General features: G+C 36.0%; 2 protein-coding genes across 5 annotated transcripts in view; one reads left to right on the forward strand and one right to left on the reverse strand.

Annotated features, from left to right (window-relative positions):
- LOC145987750 (palmitoyltransferase ZDHHC3) overlaps nt 1-26,438 on the forward strand; it is a 150,134-nt gene that overhangs the window by 93,160 nt on the left and 30,536 nt on the right. The window lies entirely within an intron of this gene.
- LOC145987748 (transmembrane protein 208) lies at nt 713-26,352 on the reverse strand. Of its 2 annotated transcripts, none has more exons than XM_083122411.1 (6): nt 26,132-26,352; nt 23,498-23,653; nt 18,250-18,386; nt 14,274-14,358; nt 12,014-12,176; nt 713-7,666 (listed from the first exon to the last, which is right to left on the reverse strand). In XM_083122411.1, exons 1-5 carry the CDS (start codon nt 26,135-26,137, stop codon nt 12,051-12,053), a joined length of 510 nt encoding a protein of 169 aa, XP_082978537.1. In that variant the 5' UTR covers nt 26,138-26,352; the 3' UTR covers nt 713-7,666; nt 12,014-12,050. The 2 variants fall into 2 exon arrangements, with proteins under 2 accessions (XP_082978537.1, XP_082978538.1); XM_083122412.1 differs by lacking the exon at nt 713-7,666 and adding an exon at nt 10,915-11,426.

Here is a 26,438-nt window from a genome sequence, read left to right on the forward strand (position 1 = left end):
GGCAACGACGTTACGTATTGTGTGGTTATGTAGCAGCAATATTATTAATAAATCATTTTGTTTGAACATGGAATTATACAGACCACGTCTTCAGTAATTTCCATAATGAAGGTGCAAAGACATGAACATTCCCAAAATCACACTCGTGCAGTGATGTACAAATGGAGGATTGGTGGGGGTCATAACCCCTCTTTTGACATAGTGTTCCTAAAAAAAAGAAGGCTAAAGGCAGGAAAAAATATGGTAAAATACACATTGTAACATTGTAGGGGGCAGGTTAGCGGGGAGAGAAAGAGCCTCTTTACAATTCAAGCACCCTCCTGTGTGTGTACCAGTGATTTATCCACACACATCCAACACCCCCACCCCCCCTGGCACATGTCCTCAATGCCCTCCTAAAATTATTCACCAACGCCCAACTTTTGGAAATTTAGCCCCCCCCCTCCATATTACACTCGAAAATGTTATAATTAGTCGAACTGAAAAACCCAAAAAAGATTGCCTATCATGAAAATTCATGGCACGCCCCTTGATTAGTGTTGCAGCCTTGAGGTTGATACGTAAATAACAGTTGATACCTTATGTAAATTTGAGCTGTGTACAGTCTGTCCTACAATTCTTATTGGACTTTAAAGGTTTTCATTTGACTTTCCCTCGTAAATACACATAGAGGTAGGTGTGAATTTAAAAAAATGCTTATTTCCTTCTGAAATTTCTGTATTTATTTTTATGGCCAGCAAAGAAAAATCACAGTTCATAGTTTCTTTAAAAAAATTGTCAGCTTGAAAAGCGAATGACAATTTTGATTTCATTATTTATAATGATAAGTAACACAACAAAAATCAACTGTAAAAACAATTGTTAAAAACACCTTCAGTCATTACTTTCACACTGATAAATTAACCCTTTGTGGTCATGTCTTTAAGTTTTAAACACTAGAAATAGTACAGTACAGCACACTTGGGTTTATAGAAACCAATATCCCTTGCTTTCTTATAGATTGAGCAATTAAACAAGTCATCTAAAATGTATAACAGGTAATAAGAAATAAATATTAAATTAGCAGTGTACAATAATGAATGGATATTCACTTCAACGTCAGACATATCACCCTGTTTCATAACATTATTCCTTGGGTAAAAATTTGCACAACTGAGCAATGTCATATTTTTTAAAAGGGAAAGTACCACAAATATGGTTTGGACTAGAATTAATTTTTGATACACATACACACACATATACGTTTTAGAATGGATTTTTAAAGAGCATTCCCAAATATTATTACATTACCATGCGTTTCTTATTTTGTACTAATGTACAAAGTTCATACAAATAACTGTGTTCAGTTGAGTTGTTGTTTTAAGTCCACTTTATGCACAATAGGCTAATCAGGACTGCACCTACAGTTTAAAGTGGGATCTGAACCACTATAGGCCTCCACCAGGTACTGAATCTGGGACCCCTTGATTACAAGGGGACGACGTTATCACTACATCATCGGGAGGCCTGCAAAATAACTGTGGAACATCCAAACATGTTTGCAATGTACTGAATTTTACAAGACTCTCACTGTCTTGTAGAAAAAAAAAATCTTTAAGGTGCCCTCTATTTTCTGCTACTTAATGGATTACATGAGAAAAGCATGAAGAATTTTCCATAAAACTAACAAATTCCCCTTCAAGCCAAATAGTTTCCAATTTAGGTCTCGAGCAGTATCAAAAACACTAGATAAAATATAAATACTAGCGATAGCCGATATAAAATTTGCAAATAAAGGTAAAGTGCCCCTGTGCTTAGCACCACACCATGCAGGCATATAGGGGGTGTGGGGGTAACACCCACACTTTCTTGATCCGATCGTGATTTGGGGTGATGTGATCAGCATCATGCCCCTGACCACCTTTACCCACCAGGGTCTCCCCCAGGTACCCACGTAATTTGACGCTGGGTGGGTGCCGTGGCCACTTCCAATGTTAGAAAAGTTACCGGATTTGAACCAGCCAGGAATCGAACCCGGGACCTTTAGCATGGTACTAATTTTACAGTCTTATTGTGGAAGAAACATGAATCTGAGCCTGAGGAGCCTTGATACCATCTAGAATTTTGAAGGGGGGAGGGAGGGTCACATATAATGGGGCCCAGTGTAGTGCTCCATGTAGTGAAGAGGACAGTGCACAACTGCACAGATTTTAAATGCTATCATACTTTGTAGATTTACTTGCAATATTTTTTGTGAACATGATTAGAACATTCAAAACAAAATTTACGCATTTTGTTTCCTGACAGTTCAAAAATGCGAGATGGGGTAGTTACTTTTGTTTGATACTAAAGTCTCAACGCTGAGCATGCCTTTGTTTATAATATTTGCCACTTGCTTCTTAAACAAGTATGAAATAACTTCGATAAAGAAAAAAATCTTTATGAAATTTTTGCTGTTTTCAATAGCTTTGCAGTGGCAAATTTCACATTTTTGAAAATTTATAAATAATTCACATTTATTTATCAAATTTCCAATGATTACAAGATTACAGAAATTTACTTCGACCACAAAGGGTTATTAATTATATAAGATAATAATAATATATATAATGTACTTTCCTCCCACATCACACTCAAAAAAACACCATTATAAAAATTAGTTAAGATATCCAGAAAAGAAATATAACATGACAACATTCCAAACTGAGAAAAAAACAACCTCACTGGTCCCCCAAAAATAAATAATTATGAAGTATACTGGTCAAACTTCATGGTTCAAATAGCAACCACATAATTACAAATGTCTTTACAGTGGAAAATTATACAGTCAGTTCAGTGGAGCTATGCTTCAGTGCAAAATAAGACCACAATCAGGGCTCAGAATTTTAACCAAGATCAAACTGAATAAATGTATTACATATATGTATTTCGCTACATATAGTTAATATAGTTTGTTAGTTTAGATAACAATTTATTAGCTTTTCTAAATTTGCTATTCTACTAGCCAAATGGCTGTAGATATATGTCTTACGTTAAAATGTAATAGACCTGGCTATCAAAAATAATTTCTCGTTTCTTAATGTATTTTCTTTTATTTCAAACTTACACATTAATGCAAGAACTAATGCTATGAAATAAATCTACCATGCAATTTGCTAAGTCATGAAATACATTTATAAACATTCAGAATTTGTATGTAGTTGCTATGGACGTGTTCTGTAGATACGTTTCAATAGTGGGTTTACCGAGATTGTAGGCAGGAGTGGTTAATGTTTTATAATGTTGATTTGTTATGAGAAAGAGCTTTCTCTTTCTTGCAACAATCACTGCAGTAATTTTACTGAAAAATTATCACACTAAGTGTGAACAATATGCAGTAGTAAATTTCATATCTTTTCTAGCTGCAACAATTCCAGACTTGTTTTGAATTCGGAAGATAAAATCGATTTAAAACACATTTCTTTGATTTATAAATTTTTCAGGGGACTGATACTAATTCTGGACTTATACCATTGTATTTAAGAAACTATTAAACATTGCTTTATTGAGATCAGGAAGGTAAAATTTAATATCCAGGTTCCCAACTCTCATACATTTAATGCATTGGCACATGTCCTCTTATGACGGACATGTTGCATTCGATGACAGATTTCGTAAAGTGCACAATATACAGTAGAAAATCATTTATGATTTTCAGAGGATCAAGATGAAAAAAAACTTAAATTCAGAAAATTTTATATTTTGTTGTATTGGCACCATGAGGATTGAATATATAATGCAGAAAAATGTTAAATTGGGGTTCCACTGTAATAGTAACGTAAAATGACATGCAGTAACATGGTCAACACTAGAGAACTGCATGGAACCACTTTTGCTTGCTCGTACTCGTTCAAGCCACCCATGCTCAAGCATTTACAATGAGATATCATTATAATGTTACAATAATCGGATGTAAAATATCCATTCTGGCAGTTTCAGCCCACAATCATCTGTTTAATTTTCATATATCACTACATTGGTAAGATAAGACTAAATTACATTTTAACATGGAGATAATGACTTTGTTTACTCAAGTTACAATTTCACTGTCTCTTTCACCTCACGATCCATATTTGAGGGCTCACTACCTCAGACAAATTATGGTTATACGTATACTACTGCACTTCGGGCATATACCGCTTGTTTTGCCTGTTAAGAGTGTTACTCCCTCAAGTGTGGAAGCTCTCAATTCCGTACGAATGCTCTTTCTGCAGCACTCTAGTCAATACAGTCAGCAAATTCAATGATACAATAGGTTGTTTACGGAATTTGTAGCACTGATTCCTTGTTAAAATTAATAGAAAATATTATTTGAATGAGATCCGAGTTAATACTAGTACAAAGCATATATATCTCTGTTTTGAACTGAGACATAACCAGCCATAATAATTTTCTTGTAATTTTGTAACAAATAATTTCAGTTTAAAGATTGATTCAACAAACAACGTGTACAATTAAGATGCCAGTTCTTGGATGACCGAAATCTCTTCGATACTTTCTTTGGTTATTATGATTTAACTTCAATTGCTTGTTTCCTTTTTTATTGTATTCCTCTGCTTGCATTCTAGCAGACTCTTCAGTTGCCTCACAAAGCTGGGTGAATATCTGAATTTTGAGTCCCAACTGGAAATCAAGCCTGGAACTGTTCTCATTTCTACAAAAATCTGCAACTGTTCCATTGTCAATATATTGACAAACCATTGATGCTTTCTGCAGAATCTGACACTTTTTCCATTTCTATGCTGGTTATATCACATTGCTTTTCTACTGCTCTACACTAATTGTGCCAGTGACAATGAATGATGAAGTAGACAACTGGACAAAAAAAAAATCCATGCCTTACCTAGGATCCCTGAATTTGTAGCACATTATGCTAACCACTTGGTAGCTGATGCTTTTGCATACATTACCTGAGGACAATGTCTTAACATACTGACTGAATTCAACTATTGGTTCTATGATAACTTCTCAAGCTCACAGCTACCTGAATATTGATACTGGAATATTTTTTAATGCATGGTTGCTTCTCTTCTCAAACAACAGTGAATTAATTACTATTAAATTTTTTAACAGAAAAATTTGTACTTGTTAGTATGTAGAACATGCTACCATTTCCATGAAAAACAAATCAATGTGAATCATCCAGAAGCATTTGAAGTGATTGCCTTGATCTACTTTTTTTTTAATCCTTAAATGTACTGCTGGGAACTGAAATTCCCCAACAGTGACATCATATGACTTAGGGAATGTACTGTAGCTCAGATAATGTTTTGGAGACGCAGGTTTCTAACAGTTCAGCTATTATATCTGTGATGTGCTTTACATTAATAATAATAATAATAATAATAATAATAATAATAAAAGCAAGCACGTAATTTTTAGTTTGAGAGTGGCATACATGTTATACAATGTAAAGGAACACTTTCAACTAGGGATGACCAAATCTGGATAAAATTTTATCCGGATATTGGATAGTTTTCTATCCAGATTTCAAATATCAGGATTATGCAGATATCTGAATAGTTCTATCGCTTATCTGTTTTACAGTTTTCTACAAATCCTTTATCACATCTGTACTATCTGGATATCCAGATCACCCAGATATCTTAATTAAGCATTGCAACCAAAACAGATATTGGATAATGTGAAATCCAGATATTTCAGCCATTCCTACTTTCAACCTCCCGTCTTAGGGGTGTTCTTGGGTGGTGATGCCATTCTTCAAATTTATGGAAAAAATGTTTATTTTATATTTAACTTTCGTCATTTAATTACTAATGAACATGTACTTGTAGTCTGACCTGTGTTGGACAGAATCGGGTATGATTTGTACCTACCACTCGTAGTTTCCAAGATTTATTTAAAGCAGTAGTACAGTATTTGCAGTGAAAACATGCTGGTTATTGAGGCTAATACGACAGAAAACAGTCTGGGTGTTTAAGGGTTAAGAAACATTTCTTACGTAATGGATGGGGATAGGTTAATATTAATTTAAGAAGCTTCAATGTTCTTAGGACTGAAACAGGAATGAAAAGCTTTGAGGCCTTTTTAAATATTTTAAGAATTCCTTACAGATCATTCGAGTGAACTTTCATGTGATTTGCTATTGCTGTTTTCTATTCTACATCCATGGGAAGAATGAAGTTATTGTATTAAAAACTACATGACTTGTGAGATATAGTTCCTTTTCTGTGTTAGTTCTGGTTTTATTTTGCCAACTGTAGCCGCTAGATCTTATGCACTACATTCCTAGGTGCAAGCTTCCTGGACAGCTGACATTCAAACAACCAACAGAATTTCTCCAAAGGGATGTGTATTTGTTTACACTAACTACATTCTTATAGTGGACAGAGAATATATATTTGTGAGAGCTTCATGGCACTGTACGCCTAATTTCTATAACAAATCTAGACAACTGGACCAACACAGCTTGATGTAGGCTACTACCAAATGAATTAAAATTTTATTCATATTTACACTTGAAAAGAAATATGCAGTTTTTATTATGAATGTATATCAAAATGATATAGAGGTAAAAATCTCACAGAAGCCCATTCAGACAGTATACACCATTTATCATTTGACATCTGAAAACTCAACAAAGGAATGTGAAATATGGACAAGCCAGTCTCATTTCTCTATATGTGTATTCCTTCTCGGAATGAAGGAGAAAAAAAAACTAATTCTCACTCATTGTATACTTTACTCTCCCTGAAAATGGCAGCAGCATTAACCGTTAAAATTCTGAACCCTAATAATTATAATAACAATACATTTTTTTAACCTCAAAGTCACAGTGACTTACTTTAGTTGCATAAGTTTTATTTTCCGTCATTTTGTTTTCTATTTTGTACTCCTGATTGTTAGACATATTGCAAAGTTCATACAATGAATGGTATGAAACTATAGTGAAAGACGGATGATGCTTCAACTAGCAACAATGTCATACACAACCAAAAAATTGACTAACAAATTATTTACACAGTTAAGTCAGTACACCAAACATTCACTATTAACTCATCTCTTTTTTAAGTCACCATTCTTCTATTCATGTGAACAATAAAACTGATAAATTAATTTCTATGTACAAAGCAACACTGTATCACAATTGTCATTTAAATATGACCTCACACACACCTTCACCAGCAACATACACTATTAGTAAACAATAGTCCAGAACAAAAATAAAATTCTTTCTAAAAAAAAATGTATTTGTTCATCGATAGATAATTGGTATAACTAAATTTATTACACTATATGCCAATGTGTATCAAAGAAAAGGTTGATAAAATAAACATGGACTGTATTTAAAGAGGTATACTACCTCGTCAACAAAAATTTTAATGCTTTTCTTTTAATAGTTGAGAAGAAAGCAAAGATGGAAGAAAGATCAAATTTTCAATATTATTAAGATTAATCCATTGGAATTTACACTTTGCATTCTATTGTCATCCTTACGTCTGTACAAACTAGAGAAATTGGGGTAAAGAGAGTTCTTGAACACCTATAATGTACCATTCAAGGGTTGAAAGTAGACAAATTCCTTCCACACGGTCCACTGGGATGTCTTGCTCCTTGCTTCTATTTTGGAAGCACTCAAGTATTATATTAGATTCTTCCATTCAGCCTGCATTCAGCTCCATGCACTCTGAAAGTAATAATAATTATGAGTTCACTCTAAGGTTCAACCAATAACTGCAGAGTATTTCAAAAGTCATGCAACCCAACTTTCAAAATTTATATCACGAAAACTATAAGAGATATTTACATCGGGTTTGCTGCATTATAAAGCCTCATCCTTTGAGATTTAAGCACATATTGCATGCGTCTGGTGTTAAAATTTCGACCTGCTAGTGTTGCCAGCTACAGAGATATGTCCCAAATATGGCACTTTTTCACTCAACCAATAAAATCGCCAGTCATAAATCAATCAAATGCTGCACATGATCATTATTGGTCACAAATGACAGATTGACATGGCATCAGTCAAAAGACGTCTAGTTGTGACTCTCCAATAATTTATTATATAGTTTTCTCACTCAAAAGTGCATTTCTGGAAAAATTTTAACGCTGCCTTCCGCCAGTTATTAATTTATTTAATTTTCTGTATGGAATAAATTGATAATGTTAAGCATTCAAAAATATCTCAAAGGATGAGGCTTTATAATGCAGCAAACCCGATGTAAATATCTCTTACGGTTTTCGTGATATAAGTTTTCAAAGTTTGGGTTGCGCAACTTTTGAAACACTCTGTATATATGTGCGTGTCCATGTTGGCATTTCAGGGTTGCTATGATTTTTTTATTATGAAATTCCCTGACATTTCCAGGTTTTCCAGTCCAAAAATGATTTTTTTTTCAGACATGTTTATCATCATGATTTTTACTTTTGAACCTTGTGTTTTTCAAATTAAATATATAATCCGTTAATTATTATGAATATTCACTTTCACGACTTTTTTCTTTTAGCAAATTTCATTCTTCATACACAAGAACACATGAAAATTCGAAGAGTAAGATGTAAAATTACAATCAGCATCAAATGTATTGGGTGCTACACATGCATCTAGCCTTCAGGCTAAGGTAACAGAGGTACATTATTTCACCATAACAGATCTCCACAATATAAAAACAGAAAAGTTCATTCATTCATTGTTTTCTGCCTAATTGGCAGGTTTTTCACTGCAATCTCCAGCTTTCCCTGTTCTCTGCCTTACGCTTCGTAATAGCATACGACCCAGTTAATTTAATATCATCCATAAGCTGATATCTCTTTCTTCCACGGACTTTTCTTCCTTCAACCATTCCCTCCAAGGCATCTCTTAGCAGGCAGTTTCTTCTTAGACAGTGTCCTAACCAGTTTCTTTTCCTCTTCTTGATGGTCTCCAGTATAGATCTTTTTTCACCAACTCTTTTCAGTACGGCTTCGTTTCTTACCTTGTCCGTCCATTTTACACGCTCCATTTTTCGCCATGTCCACATTTCAAAAGCTTCGAGTCATTTCTCTTCATTTCTTCTCAACGTCCAGGTTTCTGCACCATATAGTGCTACACTCCACACAAAACATTTCACTAATCTCTTCCTTAGACCTATGTTCATGGGTCCACAAAAAACATTTTTTCTTCTATTGAAAGCTTCTTTTGCTATTGCGATTCTCATTTTCACTTCCTGGTTGCAGCTCATGTCACTGCTTATAGTGCATCCGAGGTACTTGAAGCTATCCACTTGCTGGATTCTTTCACTGTTTGCTCTCACATTAATATTCCTTGGTTTCCGTCCTATAACCATTGCCTTTGTCTTCTTTACATTAATCTTCATCCCATACTGCTCACAGCTGCTGTTTAACTCTTCTAACATACTATTTATGGTTATTTCATCCTCAGCGAATAATGCCATGTCATCAGCAAATCTTATGCAGTTTATTCTTCTTCCTCCTAATTTGACACCTCCTGTGCCCTGGAAACAAGTTTTCACTATATCTTCTAAATAAATATTAAACAAAGTAGGCGATAGGCAGCATCCTTGTCGTACTCCTCTTCCAATTTCACAGCCTTCTGTCATTTCGTCTCCTGTTCTCACTTTAACTCGTTGATTCATGTATAAGTTGCTTAGAAGTCTTCTCTCTTTCCAATCTACACCAATTTTCTTCAGAATTTCTAAAAGTTTAACCCAATTCACTCTATCAAAGGCTTTCTCCAGGTCTACAAATACTACAAACACCTCCTTTCCTTTCTCTAAATATCTTTCCCCAATGGTCCTCAGTAAACCAATTGCATCCCTTGTACCTCTTCCTTTCCTGAAACCAAACTGTTCTTCCTCTAACTCGCCACTGACCTTCGAGTATAGGCGTCTGTTCAGAATTCTTAGAAGAATTTTTGCCGAGTGAGATATCAAACTGATTGTCCTGTACTCAGAACATGAACCACACAAAATTTTACATTTTCTGGCAGATTTATAATACCGTAGAAAATGCTGCTTTCTTGCTTACATTTATAAGTACACAGCATCTGGAGAAATTTTTTGTTCCATACAGGAATGCTATAGGAAATGCCAAGACTAAGATCTATAAAATAATAGATGATAACGTCATCTTCACCAACCTTTCTGATAATTATGATCATATTGTCAATGTACTTTAGCTATCAATCAGATATCTGGACTGCAAGTTTTACTTTGATATTCTCTCCAATATCTAGTATTATAAAAGTGAAAATTTATTACAGAAATGAAGGAAGCATAATTTTGCACAAGACTGAGAATCGTAAGAATGAAAAAATCAAGTTTCTAAACTGAATCTTTTTTGGGAGTGGAATCACAAGAACCAAATCCAGAAGTGGAAGTGACCTGCTTTTTCATTTTCCAACTTTTTCTCTTGCAGACTCCAAAATGCACATAAATTCCACACGATCTGTAATATTCCCTGACATTTCCCTCATTTTTCCCTGACAAGCCAAATTCCCTGACATTTCCAGATTTGCCTGATGCATAGCAACCCTGCATTTAGTTTACACCCACATTATTGTTCTGGTGACTACATGCCTTGATTTCAAGAACTATAGCTGCATGCCACTGCATCTTATTCACTGAAACAAAAGTAGATGCAAAGTGAATGCTTGTGGCATATCGGTGCTACCATCTACTGTTGAGTTATAAAGTAGGATCCATTACTTTTCATTCATCCTTCGCATATAAATTCATTTATGAGATAATTAAAATACGAGGGTCGTTCCGAAAGTAAGTTTAGTCATTTTTTTTCACAGGGAAGCTTTATTACATACAGAAGAATACAATGTCATAACAAAGTACAATCTTTTGGCTATTTTTCCACATAGTCGCCACCGACATTGATACATTTGTTGTACCGGGAAATCAATTTCAAGAAATCCTCCTGGTAAAAATTGGTGCCCAGTGATTTAAGGAAGTTCTTCACAGCCTGTTCGTTGCTTCTGAAGTGACGTCCCGATAGTGCTGACTTCAACTCAGGAAAAAGGTGGAAGTCTGATGGGGTAAGATCGGGGTTGTAGCCCGGGTGATTCAATCTCTCCCATTCCAGACGACGAATGTGTTCTGCAGTGACCCTTGATGTGTGGGGTCTTGCATTGTTGTCCAAGGACAAAGTCCCTCGACTAAAGAGCCCTGGTCTCTTGCGTCGAATGGCAGACTTCAGTTTGCTTAGTGTGTGGCAATAACGTGCCGAACTTCCATTTGTGACCACGTTTCCAGCACACGTCTTTCTGTCATACTGGTTTGCACTCGAATGAGCTCAGGCACGTCGGTCTGATACTTATCTGTATTCTTCGACACTCTGCGCATGCGCCATCGCTCCTCTGCTGTCGCTCCTGTCGTGAATTCAGGAAAGATTGTCATTTGTTATGGCAATGTGTTTTCTCACTTTGTAATACAGCTTCCCTGTGAAAAGGAATGACGAAACTTACTTTCGGAATGTCCCTCGTAATATAAACATCTACCATTTCATCATTTCTACTTTGTGTTCTGTCGTTCAGGTTCGAGAAAAAAAAAATGATCCACCCTAATTGCCAGTACTATTTTGCATGAGTATCGTCTGGAAATATTTCCTTTAAAGTTAAAATTACACTGAACAAACTCTGGTATCTAGCTAAGAAACACACAAAAACTGAACAAAATCAATCATTTGGGGAGGGGGAGATTTAAAAAAAAATGTTCAAAATTTTCATGTTTTTGATTTTTGACCCGGACATAATATGGACAGTTGAAAGAACTACAACATGAGTCTTCTCTTGTGGTCCAGTGAGTGGATATAGAATGACCCATATAGCATTATCTGTCCTAGAAGTAGTCATGGGGTTTGGCATGGTTTGAAAGCACTGAAATATGTGAAGATAAAAAATCACAGACCTTGTTTGAAAGTACAGTTATTATGTTTAAATGGAAAAGAAGTAATGTGCACGATTAACATGTTATTCCAAATGCTCCTTGAGTCCCTTTAAGAAAGAAAAAATACCCGCTGCACTTACCTCTCACATTCACAGCACAACTCAAATTGAAGACCAATCAAAGCTGCTTCCTCATTTTTCTATCCATCTTTTTCTGCTTTTTCTCATCAACCTCCGGAGCAGGTTGGAAGAACCAAGGGGCCAGAATATTAACCCACAGCAGCCAGAAGCCTCGAATTGGGGCCTGCAAACAAGAAAACAATCTCAAAACGAACTCTTATCCCGAAGAATGATCACCGACTAAGCAGTTACATATACACACATGACTTTTTCACATGTAAAAATTTGTACATTTCTAGAGTTGATTTGATACAGATCACTTCAAATTTAACTAACCACATCTGATTAATTAACCATTAATCAACACATTTCAGTAAAATGAACCAATTTAATTAATTCTAAGGTAACAAGTGTATTTTGTGACTGAACGACAGCTTCCATTTTAATATTCTGATTATATGCGAATCTTTGAATTTACGTTCCTCGGTTTTACATTATCCCGCATTATACATTCAATATTAATGGTCCCAATAGAGCAAAATGCTATAAATTTTTCCTCGATTTTACATTTTCCTGCATTTTAAGTTTTTTCAACTTGGTCCCCTGAAAAACGTAAAATCGAGCTTCCACTGTATATTCAAGCAAAATTGTGGTGGATTGATGTGGCATAGTTATACAGAAGTTTGCAGCATCTACAACTAATCATAACAAACTTTAATTTGCTAAAATGCTCATGCATCAATTGTTACTTCCCAAGTCTGTGCTTCTTTAAATAGTTCTTTGATGTATGGCTTTGGAATCCAAATAATACTCTTAAGAATCAATATTGTTTTCTAACATTTTGTAACATGAACACTGCACAAGTAGTATAATTTGTAGTACTGGCAGTCAGGGGACACAAAAATGCATATTATCTGCAACACAAATTAAATATTGTTGAAGTTGATAATAAAATGTTAAAAGTGAATGCCACTGCACACAAAATTAAGGGGTTAATACTCCATGTAATTTCTTCCTGTGGTGTTACATCAAGGATCTTACAGCAGTAGTTCGTGACTTTTCGAAGATGCATGCTACATGTAGATATTGTTTCTTGCATTTACAATGCCTCCCCCCTCACACACGAGCTCACTTGGAACCACTTGTGTACACAGGATTGTTCCCCGACAGGACTGGAATTATAAAAGTCGGTATCACATAGCTGCTTTCTAGGTAGGGGTGGAAAAAACTATAAAATATTTTGCAATCACAGCTTTAAAACTTAATTTAAAAGCTTAACACAGACAAAAATGGTAATCTGAGATTATTTTAAGTGGTGTTTGTATTTAAAACCATTTTTTTTTTTTTGAGTTCTTTACAGCTTTCATCCGAAACTCAAAATTTCAAGATGGGATGTAGCCCCCATGAACTCCCCTGCCCCAACTTCTCTTATGCCACTGCTTGGAACAACAAAACACAACTGATCCTTCACTGGCCACACGTTTGAAAATGAACTGCCAGAAAACATTTTTTGTCTGAATCTGTAAAGATATCCGTAAACATTCTTCTTATACTGAGATGACAACACTTACCGTGCTGTGGATCTGTATAGCATGCAAGCAGATGGTTTTCCCGAGCTGAGACCCTACCTCCCCCATAAGAACAGAGGGGCATTCAGCCATGCCGCAAGGTGGCGAAAACGTGCTATGAAGTCAATAGTCCGGTGTCACAGTTTATATGGTCCCCCCCCCCCCAAGAAAATGGTCCGGACCAAATAAACCAGTGACCTGGATGACACCGGTATTCGAAGTAGCTTAACAGTGTATGGAAAATACATAGCATGCTGCAAATTTTGTGCCTCTTTGAAATTTATCCCTTTCTTTCTTATCACTTTAGCAAATCGAGTAACGTGCTATAGTACGATAGCAAGTATTAAGTAGCCGCCACTGCCCTTACACAAAATAACATACAAGAAATTCAACAAAGTGGCTGTGGTCACTACCAAATGTTACAAAACGTATGGCAGGAATTAAATTACAGGATTCACGTCTGCTGCAGCTTCAAGGTGCAACGTATCGAGCATCTGTAATGTTCTACAAACACTTGGCGAGTGTCCACATCTAATGGCATGCTTCCTTCCACTGTATCTGTCTTGGACACTTCTTTATTGACTCCAAGAAACCCTTAATAATGTTTGCATTGCTTCCTTCACCCAGTGTTCTGCTGCTAAGACAGAGAAATGGCAATATGTGCCTAATACAAAGTAAATTTCTACTGTAAGCACTGCAACAGTGAAACTTACCAGCAGCCATAGAAACCAAAAATAGTTTGTGATCAATGACAACAACTGGCAGCCTGCTGTGAGAATTATGAGATCTTTTACATGTCTGCAAAGAGAAAATAAATATATACTGTATTATTTTTAAAAAATAAAATTTTTACTTTCCACTTTAGAAGCAAATATCTTAACATTAGAATGGCAAGAGGGGTCAAGATGACCCCTATTTTCACAGTTTTTCTTATTTTTTCCTTGAAATTTTGTGACTTTTCATAATTCTTTGTCCTTTTTAAGATGGTATATTGAAATGTACCAAGTATAATTTCTTTCTGTGAAATTTCATGTTATACCCCTAGAACAGCGAGATATGTCAATTTGACCCCTGTAAAGTTTAATTTATGCATGCTGCATAAATGGTTCCTGTGTCATCCTGTCTTTACCATGTTCCCACTTGTCACAGTTTACATGCCATCATGTACATAGTCTTCTTGGATCGGGAAGGACGTCTCCGAACATGTAGCATCAAGTAGCAGTTTCTCGTGGTGAAATGTTGCGTATTCTGGAGTGTTCAGTTATATATATAATAATAATAATATATATAATCAAAATATATCACAAACCACCTAAACAGTTGATTATAATACATAAAGCACAGAAAATAATATGAATTAAAAATATGTTTCCATTCTAAAACAATTAGAATTTTTAAATGCACTTCTTACGAGGGGTCAAAATGACACCTTTCCACTGTTCTAAGGGGTATCAGATCCTTCGCCGTTCTAGTGTTAAGTCAGTGTCACACTCCCTTTCCAAAGGTTGGTTTTCTCAAGAATGGAAAAAATGCAAAGTAACACCTATACCTAAAAAATCCAACCCCACAGAAATTAAAGATCTAAGGCCCATTAGCATTCTCTCCACAATGTCCAAAATACTTGAAAAGGTAATTTATGAACAAATACTTCCACATATTCAAGGTTTCCTACCACACTTTCAATCTGGTTTTAGAAAAATGCATAGTACTTGCACTGCGCTGGTAGATATCGTAGACAATATAAGTAGAGGAATAGACGAAAATAAAGTTAGACTGTTAGTCTTGTTGGACTATTCAAGAGCGTTCAACTCGATCAATCATGAATTGTTATTGGCCAAACTGTATCACTATGGCGTTACCAGAAATGCGATAAATTGGTTTTGTTCATATTTAGGCGACAGAAAACAATGTGTGAAATATCGGGAACCGGAAGTTACGTACTCTAAATGGTTAGCTGTTCAACAAGGCATCCCTCAAGGAAGTATATTAGGTTCACTACTATATATGATTTATGTAGCTGATTTCGACCATGCTGTCCAAAATTGCAACTACCATCAGTATGCTGACGATTCTCGAATCTATATTCAGTGTAATACAGAAAACTACGATAATGCAATGACCAAACTCCAATTCGACCTTGATGCTATAACAAATTGGTCACGGAGGAACTCCCTTCAATTAAATCCAACAAAATCTTGCTTCATGATCATAGGAACTCATGGTACACTTAAAAAACTTCACAAAAATGCACCTTCTTCTCCAACTTTCGGCAGTATACCGCTAAGCGAAGTGGATACATGCAAAAACTTGGGGGTTGTGTTCGATAGACACTTAAATTGGGAGGCACAAGTAGAATGTATTGTGAAAAGCTGTATGGAGAAACTTAAATCTTTGTATCATTTAAAACATACTCTGGATGCTAATGTTAAAGATCGCCTTATGCAAGCACTCGTTCTATCTACACTAGACTATTGCGCTCCAGTGTACAGTAATATCTCCCAGGGCCTAAACTATAAAGTTCAAAAAATTCAAAACTGTTGTATACGTTTCATATTTAACCTAAAAAGAAAAGAACATGTATACCCCTACTTAAAGAAACTTTCTTGGCTAAACATTAACAATAGAAGAAAATACTTAACACTCACCTTGATGCACAAAATACTTATTTGATAAGATCTGCTCTCGTAGAACTTCGGTCGAACATAATATCCGAAAGAAAAACAATCTAAAATTCCCAAAACATAAAACCGCCACCTATAACAAGTCCTTCATTGTTACAGGGATAAGGAAATGGAACAAACTGCCTGCGCCATTGACTAACATTATTTGCCATCAAAGTTTTAAGAAACAACTAAAGAACTTACTATTGTCCCAACATTAACCTTCATATGTAAACAATTGCACCTGCACTTACACATCACAACAATGCATACCTAACCTCCCCCCCACCCTGCCAGACAATGAACTACTGAAGACTTATTACTTATATTTTATACTTATCAATTCAATGTATCATTTTATTATTGTATAATCTTTATATTAACTTTATTGTATTATCATGATCAATGTTTTTTTTTTCCTTCTGTTTTTATTCATTTATTGTATCTTGACAAGGGTTGGTTGTAAGAACAGCCCACGAGGCCGAAATGTGCCTGCTTAAATAAAGACCAATATATTCTATACTTAACTCAATCCTGAATTCAGGACAAACATCCAGATTCGTTATTTATGTTATTGCATTAAAATCTGGAAAGAAATGTGTACTGTCTTCCAAAATTTATTCAACTAGCGATCAGAACTCAGGAGTGCACTGAATGTCTGGCTGTTTATTATAAGTAGCTATTATTCAAAGACATGACTACATATATGATGAACAGGAAAGGGTTCTTTATCGATTGACAAGTCTGTTAATTGTGATTGCTTAATATAAATACCATATTTACGAGTGTATAATGCGCACCCTTGTTTTTGATGGAGAAAGTGACAAAAAATGTAATCTCCTGTATAATGCGCAGTATAATTCAGGTTCAAGGAATGGCTTTCTTAGTTGTAGGTCATAAAGCTGTTGCTATGCCAATCAAGAGCTAGTTACATCATAACTACTCAATGAGTCACCTGTTGCTATGTAGACCAAGAGGAGAATATCCTTTAAACTTTTATGCGTGGTTTTGCTAATTTTCTCTTTACTTTTTCTAAAAAAAAAGAACCTTCAAAATATATACTTTTCCCATGACTGACGTAACATTTATAAGAGGCCCATTCAGGACCGTCAAACTAGCAGTTAGCAGAATAAGATTTCTTTCATTAAGGCATTTACACACTCCATATATGTCATATTATTTGGCCAGGAATACATTTTAATTATTATTTTCTTTCTCCTTATCCTCCCCGATGGCGCAGTGGTAGTGTTGTCACCTTGTAATCAAGGGGTCCCAGTGGAAGCACAAGTGGTTCGGATCTCACTTTCAACTGTAGGTCCAGTCCTCATTAGCCTTCCTGTGCATAAAGTGGACATAAAATAACAAATCAATCAATCTTTCTCCATATCTTTTCTTTCATCCAAAGTACCACAAAAATCAGAACGTTCCTTCATTTTGTGATGAGTTTATTTCAACTGCATTCACAATCATGTCGCCATCTTGAATGGAATACTGTTGCCATATTCAGGAACTACATAATTCAAGCTTTACAACAATATATAACATGATAAGGTTCTGTAAACATGAAAAAAATATTCTGTGCATAATACGCACCAAAGTGTTTGGGTGCAAAAATTTGGGAAAAAGTGCACATTATATACACGAGTACATACGGCACTCCTGGTATGATCCCTTGCCTTCAGTGCAAGTGATCCAAGGTTCAATCCCTGGTGGAAGCCTTAAAATTTCAGTGTTAAGGACAATTTGGGAACTACTTAAAGCAGTAATAGCCGACTCTGGTCTCAAAAGACAGAAAACAGTGGCAATAGAACCCAAAATCCTGACTAAGAACCATCCAGTGAAAGCAATTTAGTTGGCCTGGCCCTTAATGGGCTTTTGCACATGGAATTTAGTTTTTCTTAAACTTTAACTATAATACCAATGTTATATTTGACATGCACATCAAACACACACACTGAAATGTATCAATTTTGTTTTACGTAATTTCGTCAAACAACAACATTAGCAATAATACTAGTAATTTGCTTACTCTGCAATTCCTCCTTCCATGTTGAGATCAACACCACTATCAAGTAACTGGCCTGCTTCTGCATATGTAGCTTTTGCCATGTATGACATAAACTGGAAACTACTTATGTATGCAGCTGAAGATAATACGAACAAAATCTGAAATATATTTAATATAACAGATCAATTTCGAACAAACTTAACAAAATTATGCATTCCCCCCACCACTTTTGAATGTTTTTATAACTTATGTTTGTATAAATATTTATGCGGTGAGACCTGCCCAGTCAAATAATTCTAAATAAAGAGCAATGTTTATCACTTGGCAATACGGAAAGATTACGATGAAACCAAAAAGAGAATAAACCATACAATCACAAAAAAAAAAAAAGATTTCACACACACTGAATATCTTATTTTTAATGCATGCGTAAACACTTGTTCACAGATTTATTATATGTAAAGTCTCACAGGTCCTGTGAATTGTAATATTGTATTTGGCTAACCTGAAGCAACATCAGGATGGTCAAAATATCCAATTTAACTTGGTAGCTGGTTTATGATAACACATATTCTGATATTTACTAATGCTTATCACTTTGCATATCACTATGACAATAAATTTGTGACAAATATGTGTGTACTTATTTTTTCACAGCCTACTTGAACTTCCTTTTTCAAATTTAAACAATGAAGATGGCATTATTTTCTATAGAGTTCTCTACGTCACCACCACAGAAATTTATCCTTATCGGAAAGGGTAAGAAACTCTTTACAGAAGAAGCAGATTTTGATCTATCTGATCACATTCTGAACCTGTAATGAAAATCTGACATGATTCTCAGTGATAACTTTGATTTATTGTGTTAACTTCTTTATTATTATTATTTATTCAGAGGTTGGAAAATACAGGTTGCCTCAACATTTTCATCTGGTGTCTGAATTTTAAATTCAGTTCTCAAATATATTCTTTTAATGATTCGAGTTACCTTTATATATACAGGGTGTCCATAAAATCTCACCCCACCCTGGGTATTGTGAGATCGGCTGTAAAAAGGAAGAAATGGCGAAACATGTATTCCATGATGTTCAGGGGGAAACTGTTTGAGGGCAACCATTCCCTATCCGGCCTCCCCCCCACAAGGGGGTAGGCTGGGGTCAACTCAATTTTTTCAAATAGCAAAAGGGGGGGGGGTCAAAGAATATTTTGTTTGAAAGGTCTTATCATAACAACAATAATACAGCAAATCGGGGGTCTCTAAGTAGCTCCAATTGACAATGGCGTGAAATCAAATGTGGAACATGACCAGCATTGGACAGGACTCCAACTCCTACAGTAGTAATCCTAGACAACAGTGGGAGCTGGAAAAATGTTCCTACACTGTAGCATGATTTGGAGATATCCTAGCAGTGTCTACAAATACGTACCCCCCCCCCCCCCAAGAGATGGCAAGCGTCCGCACACAAAACCGCATATCATCGTGCCCCCTGAGATTGCTACCAGGAGGACATGGACCGACATACACAATCGCAACTGAAGGCAAATAGTGAAGGATACATATAGTTACATGTACAATTTCAACTGAATGCAAATAGGGGGGGGGGGGGGATTACAAGATGTTACAACACTTACACCACTAAAAGTCAAATTGAGCTTACCTACTATTTGCAGAAGATGTTCGAAATGAGCCCCTTTCACTTTTTGGCAGTAGAACAGACGAGAATGAAATGCACGTCGCACTTTGCTGAACGTGTCTGCTGAAATGTCTCTACAGGCTGCTATTATTCTTTGTTGCAGATCGGCAAGACTACTACGTTCTGTTTTGTACATAACAGATTTAAGATGTCCCCAAAGGAAAAAATCGTTCGGAGACGAATCAGGCGATCTCGCAGGCCATTCGATGGTACCACGACAGCCTATCCACCTATTGGGATAATGTTCGTTCAAGTACACATGTACTGCTGTAGTGTCCAGAACATCCATCTTGCAGAAAAATGATATTGTCCGCATCAAATTCAGGCACACCGTTGACATCGACTGAGTTTTCTACAAGGTCCGTTACCAAGGGATCCACTGTGTCACGTAGAATTTGCAGGTGCAGATTACCATTTAAATTGCCATTAAGAAATAAGGGGTCCACTTATGTGGTTTCCATAAATACCTGTCCACATATTAACCTTCTCAGGACTTTGTGTATGGCCTTCCCTGACAACATGGGGATTAACATCTGCCCATACTCGAACATTGTGTTTATTAACACAGCCATTTAGGAAAAAAGAACTTTAGTCACTGAAACAGATGTTGTGTAAGAAGTTCCCATTGTTAGCAATCCTGTCGCACATAATTTCGCAAAACTCAATTCGTCTATCGAAAATCATCATCTCCTTGTTCTTGCTTTATCTGCATTTTGTAAGGATGAAATTTGTGTAATTTTAACACCTTACTGATAGAACTCCGTGGAATGTTACTTGCTTCTTCTATTTGTCTGATAGGCGTTTCAGGGTTTACAGTCACGTGTCCTATAACTTCCAACACTGTTGCATCATCGATGTGAGGCCATCCTGGACGTCGTCTGTCATTGACACTTTGTGTTTCACGGAATTTTTTCACAAGGTCTGAAACATACTTATGGTCAATACTAGGGCATTGGGGATACAGTTCTTTAAATCTTCTAGCAGTGGCATGGTAGTTCCTGCCACATTCACCGAAAAGAAAGATAATTTCCACTTTATCTGTGCCAGGATGTGCCCTTCCGGCACCATTCATTTTTCTCGTCATTGCAAACACTTTAACCACCTATACACACACAAACAGAACCACGGTAACGGAAGATACAGGAAACATGTTAGTAGAACACAGTTTGTACGACACTACCAACTCTTCTATGTCCAGTATTTCAAAGTCACTTCGAACTTTTGCGGTCCGGTCTGTTTGCTTACGAGAACACAAGCAGAATGGTGCTGTTGAATCTTCATCAGGGTAGTAACACTGATTACTTGGTCTGGCTTGATACTCCGTCTGCATTCTCCTTCAAACAGTTGAATGGGGCTCATTTTGAACATCTTCCGTAAATAGTAGGTAAGTTCAATTTGACTTTTAGTGGTGTACGTGTTGTAACATCTTGTAACGCCCCCCCCCCCCCCTTTGCCTTCAGTTAACATTGTACATATAACTACGTGCCTCCTTCACCATTTCCCTTGAGTTGCGATTGTGCATGTCGGTCCGCGTCCTCCTGGTAGCAATCTCAGGGTGTGTGCAATGATATGCAGTTTTGTGTACGGACGCTTGCCATTTCTTGGGGGGGAGGGGGTATGTATTTGTAGACACTGCTAGGATATCTCCGAATCATGCTACAGTGTAGGAACATATTTCCAGCTCCCACTGTTGTCTAGGATTACTACTGTAGGAGTTGGGAGTCCTGTCCAATGCTGGTCATGTTCCACATTTGATTTCAACCTGGATTTGCTGTATTATTGTTGTTATGATAAGACCTTTCAAACGAAATATTCTTCGACCCCCTAGCTATTTGAAAAAATTGAGTTGACCCCAGCCTACTCCCTTGTGGGGGGCCCGGGTAGGGAATGGTTGGCCTCAAATGTTTACCCCTGAACGTAATGAAATACGTGTTTCGACATTTCTTTCTATTTACAGCCGATCTCACAATATCCAGGTTGGGGTGAGACTTTATGAACACCCTGTATATAAATAAAAATGAGTACAGATGTGTTTCTTAATGTTTGTGCATTTTCTGTATCATTAAATCAGAATAATAAACATGTTATCGTAAACGTTTTGCACTGCTGCTAACCAAATTTCAAAATCTGCAGCGATATGGTAAATTCAGCCATATATTACAATGTATTGCATATTCTTGATTTTCAAGGTTGAGCCTTGAAAAGGACACTCCAATGCAAGCATTAATTACTTTTAAGCCAATCTTGTATTAATTAATAAATTAAATGTTTAAAGATCACATTTTAAAAATGTGTAGCTTTATCTTAGTTGATTTATGGCTTACTTAGCCCATACTTGGAAAAAAAATAAGGCTGGCTCCTGAGAAGAAAGGGGCCTGATTTATTTCTAGTTTTGTCTTTCTCCGATTTATTTATTTAGAGCAGGCTGTTTCTTAAATCCAAGATTGTGAAATTCATGTTTTAAGTCCACTTTATGCACAGTATGGCTAATCGGGACTGGATCTACAATTTAAAGTGGAATCTGAACCACTATGTCTCCACCGGGTATCGAACCCGGGACCCCTTGATTACAAGGTGAATACTATCACTGCACCATTGGGGAGGTCCTCACTCTTGCATGAAACACATGGGCTAGGAGGTAGGTTTGTTCTATGGAGATTGTCTGCTAGTTGTAGACAATGCATGGGCATGGTTGCTTAGTTCAGAAAATAATAGTTGAACAGAAAGTGATATAAAGCTACATCCATGAGACAAGTATGTCTGTATTTACTCTTTATATATAATGAAAATTATATATAGTGTATTCCTAAAGCTGATATAATAACTGGCCTCTCCAGGTTTGCTCGGTCAATTCACGAGTTTTTTTTACAACTTTCAGGGACATTATTTTCTTGTAGTTTACGGTTATTACAAGCATAAGAAAACAGTTTTTCGTTGTGACGTTTCAGGAGAACACATGCTTCCTTCATCAGACATTTATTTATATTTTGACTAAAGATACAGTTATAACAATGGTTAGCAATTTTTTAACAATGATGACTTTGAATTACCTGATGATATTTGGGATTCATAATTTTAAATAAGAAATAATGTGATCAAAATTTTTTATCTGAAATAAAAATAACACAGTTAGGTTGCTATATTACAACAATGTAACATTGACAACATCGATTATATAATGGATTCTTTTTGTTTAAAAAATTGCTAACCATTGTTATAACTGTATCTTTAGTCAAAATATAAATAAATGTCTGATGAAGGGAGCGTGTGTTCTCCTGAAACGTCACAACGAAAACCTGTTTTCTTATGCTTGTAAATAGCCGTAAACTACAAGAAAATAATTCTACAATGCAAGCAATGCGTACATACAAGAAAAACTATTTCAGGCACATGCCATTAGTTAAATTTCTGCCAGTGTTCTAACAGTATAAGAATGACTGGAACTTACTTTCTGAATTCCCCTTGTACACTAACAAATCTAAAATGCATATCACAGAAAGCAAGCTTCTACTAGCAGGATGCAACATAGACTGCACATGTGTACACACAAACACGTAACACTGCTCAACACTTACAATATTTTGCATATTGAATGTATCTGACAGAAGACACATGATTGTCAAGTAAATGCCATTGGCTCCAAGTATTATGTTCCTATAAAAATTCAATGTGGCAGCATTTTCTTCTACAATCTGCTTCTGTCCCTTAGTACGTGGTTTTCCTTTCTGTGGCTGCAGAAAGATAAGGTAAAAGTCTCATTAACATACAAATTGTTGCAGATGGGACGAAAATATTCGTGAACAATATGTCTTAGACAATAAATATACAATATCAGTTTACATTCAAATACCATTCTCATTAATATATAATGAAATCCAAGATTATTTAGATGTGCAAAGAAAATAGGACACAACATGTAACATTACAAAGGTCTAAATTGAAGGGTGTCCATGACAACGATGAAAGCATTTGAAACTTTAGGGTGAGGGCTGAGTTTGAAATGGATTTGAAATTTGAATAATGTGAATCTGTCAATTTTAAGTTATGAGAAGCAGTAACTGTGGTGAAATTTTGTAGCTGTAATGCAACAAGGTTATTTTCTAAAAGTAAATTACAGCTACATAGCCAAAAAGTTAACACATTACTTTAAGAAAACGAACTGAAAACAACACACACACACCCTATGTACCCAAAATACACATGTTGTCTATCACTATACTAGGATTTAGAAACTGTGGAAAGTAAAACCACCATTCTTCACTTGAAATCTTGAGTTTCTTTGGAACTGGACTTTCACACTTGTAAATTTTGATGTTTACAGCAAAACTATCATGTAATCGTAAAGAAGGAACTGCAGAAATGCTAAGGTAATCCTACCAAAACTTCATGTATATTCATTTTTGAAATAAAAATAAATTTCAACTTGATACACATAAGAAGAAAGTTGAAAAATCATAAGGCAAGGTAGCTGAACCTGAATAACTTATAAGCATGCAGGTAAAAGATAAAGATTCCAAATGTTTACTGATTTCTGCAAGGTTTGATTTGGAAGTGTTGTAGAACATTGGAAATGCTATGATTCTCCATACACTAAGATGGAAACTATATGAAGACGTCTTCCTTTCCGCACAACAGTCTTGCTACCAACATTGCTCAAGTGTTGTGTAATAAGTGAGAGAGTTGATTTGCATGTGAGAAAATGGCATCTTGCATAAAGGTGGAAAACATGTTTGCCCCACGAACCATTCACTGTAAGGTTAGGTTAGGCAAGCATAGTTAATATTAAGGGTTACCATAAACATAGTTTTGAAACACTAATAATTCCAAAAAATAGTTGTTTCCTTCATAAATCACTGGTGTTTACTTTGTTCACGGACCCACTTATTTCTACTTTTGTGGCCGCGGTGGCTCAGTCGGTAATGCGTCTGACTACCATGCTAAAGGTCCCAGGTTCGATCCCCGGCCAGTTCAAATCCGGGAACTTTTCTAACGTTGGAAGTGGCCCACCCAGCATCGAATAACATGGGTACCTGGGGGAAACCCTGGGGAATAAAGGCAGTCAGGGGCGTGATGCTGATCACATAACCCGCACTCACGACCGGATCAAGAAAGTGTGGGGCGTTACCCCCACACCCCCTATATGCCTTGATGGCGTAGTGCTAAGCACAGGGGAGCACTTTGCCTTTTTTATTTTGCATTTTCTAGAAGTGACTACCAATTTTTAACTGCAGATTCATGATTACGATGCCAAAATTTGTGAGTATGCCGAATTTGAAAGCATTTGCTCCAAAGCATTTATTAGGAAGTCTATTTTAATTTTAAGAACCTTAAACCTGATCCACTGAATTTGTAATTAAATAACTGGAACTTGGGCCCAGGAAAAGCCCCTTTGCACCCCACACACTTCAAGTACATGACAGCAGCACTCCGTACCCAAGATGACAGTAATAAACGAATGGCTTCCATATTCTCCTATGAACATATATAGGAGAATATGGAAGAGAAAACCATTCTGCAGAAAACATGCAGTATGTAATCACTCATCGGATGAAATCGAATCATGTTCAAAATGCGTGGGTACCATGATTAGTTCAGAATTAAACAACTGGAACTTGGGACATCAAATGTACTCCTACTGTGAAACACACACGTGGAAATATAGAAACAGCAAGTACTCACTGTCTTTTTCATGTATGCATTTCTCAAGTTCTTTTCCTGATACCAAACTTAAGTAATAAAATTATGGAAATGTTATCGCATAGGTATTCCAAAATATAGGTACAATTGTTACCAAACGCAGCCATCACATCACAAAAATCTCTTGTTCCTTATAAAATGCTAGTTTTGCATAAATGACGTGTCCACCAGAGTTAAATGACAGTTTATTTATAATTTCTTTTCAATTACAACAAACTATATTGAATATATTATATATAATAATGTACAAAGGATCAAAACAGATTGGTCACTAGCATAGCCTAGATTCCAAACTATTAAGTCAATAACCTTAAAAAATGTACAGTTGAACGATCACCATCGTAAACAATTATATGTAGTCAACTTGGACTACATTTTTTCGCCCTACAGTAAGCCTTTCAAAACTACACTGTATATGAACTTGAATTTTTATCTATCCATGTGATGGAATAAAATAAATTATTTTAAGAAATGCCAATAATATTTATCCCACATTAGCATATGGAACTTACTGCCATGTTCAGCTGACGATTGAACGTCCTGTCTGGTAATGCCTCTCAGACTCAGCAGTTCAAGGGCCGTAATTCGTGGCAAATTAGGACACAAACGAAAGGGATTGCAATTATAGGTCAACAATATTTACATTTCCTGTCTAGAAACGTAAAAACTACTAAGTTTGAGCAATAAACAACTTCAACATGCAAGCAGACACACTTTTTAACTCAACATAGAACACTAATCTGTGCTTTGTATGTAATTGTTGCACAGATTAGAGAACAGAAATCTACTATTAAACCGGTGGTTGCAGGTTGTGTTTTG

This window comes from Lepisma saccharinum, chromosome 5 (genome assembly GCF_977018435.1).
Source record: "Lepisma saccharinum chromosome 5, izLepSacc3.1, whole genome shotgun sequence".
Classification (NCBI taxonomy): domain Eukaryota; kingdom Metazoa; phylum Arthropoda; class Insecta; order Zygentoma; family Lepismatidae; genus Lepisma; species Lepisma saccharinum.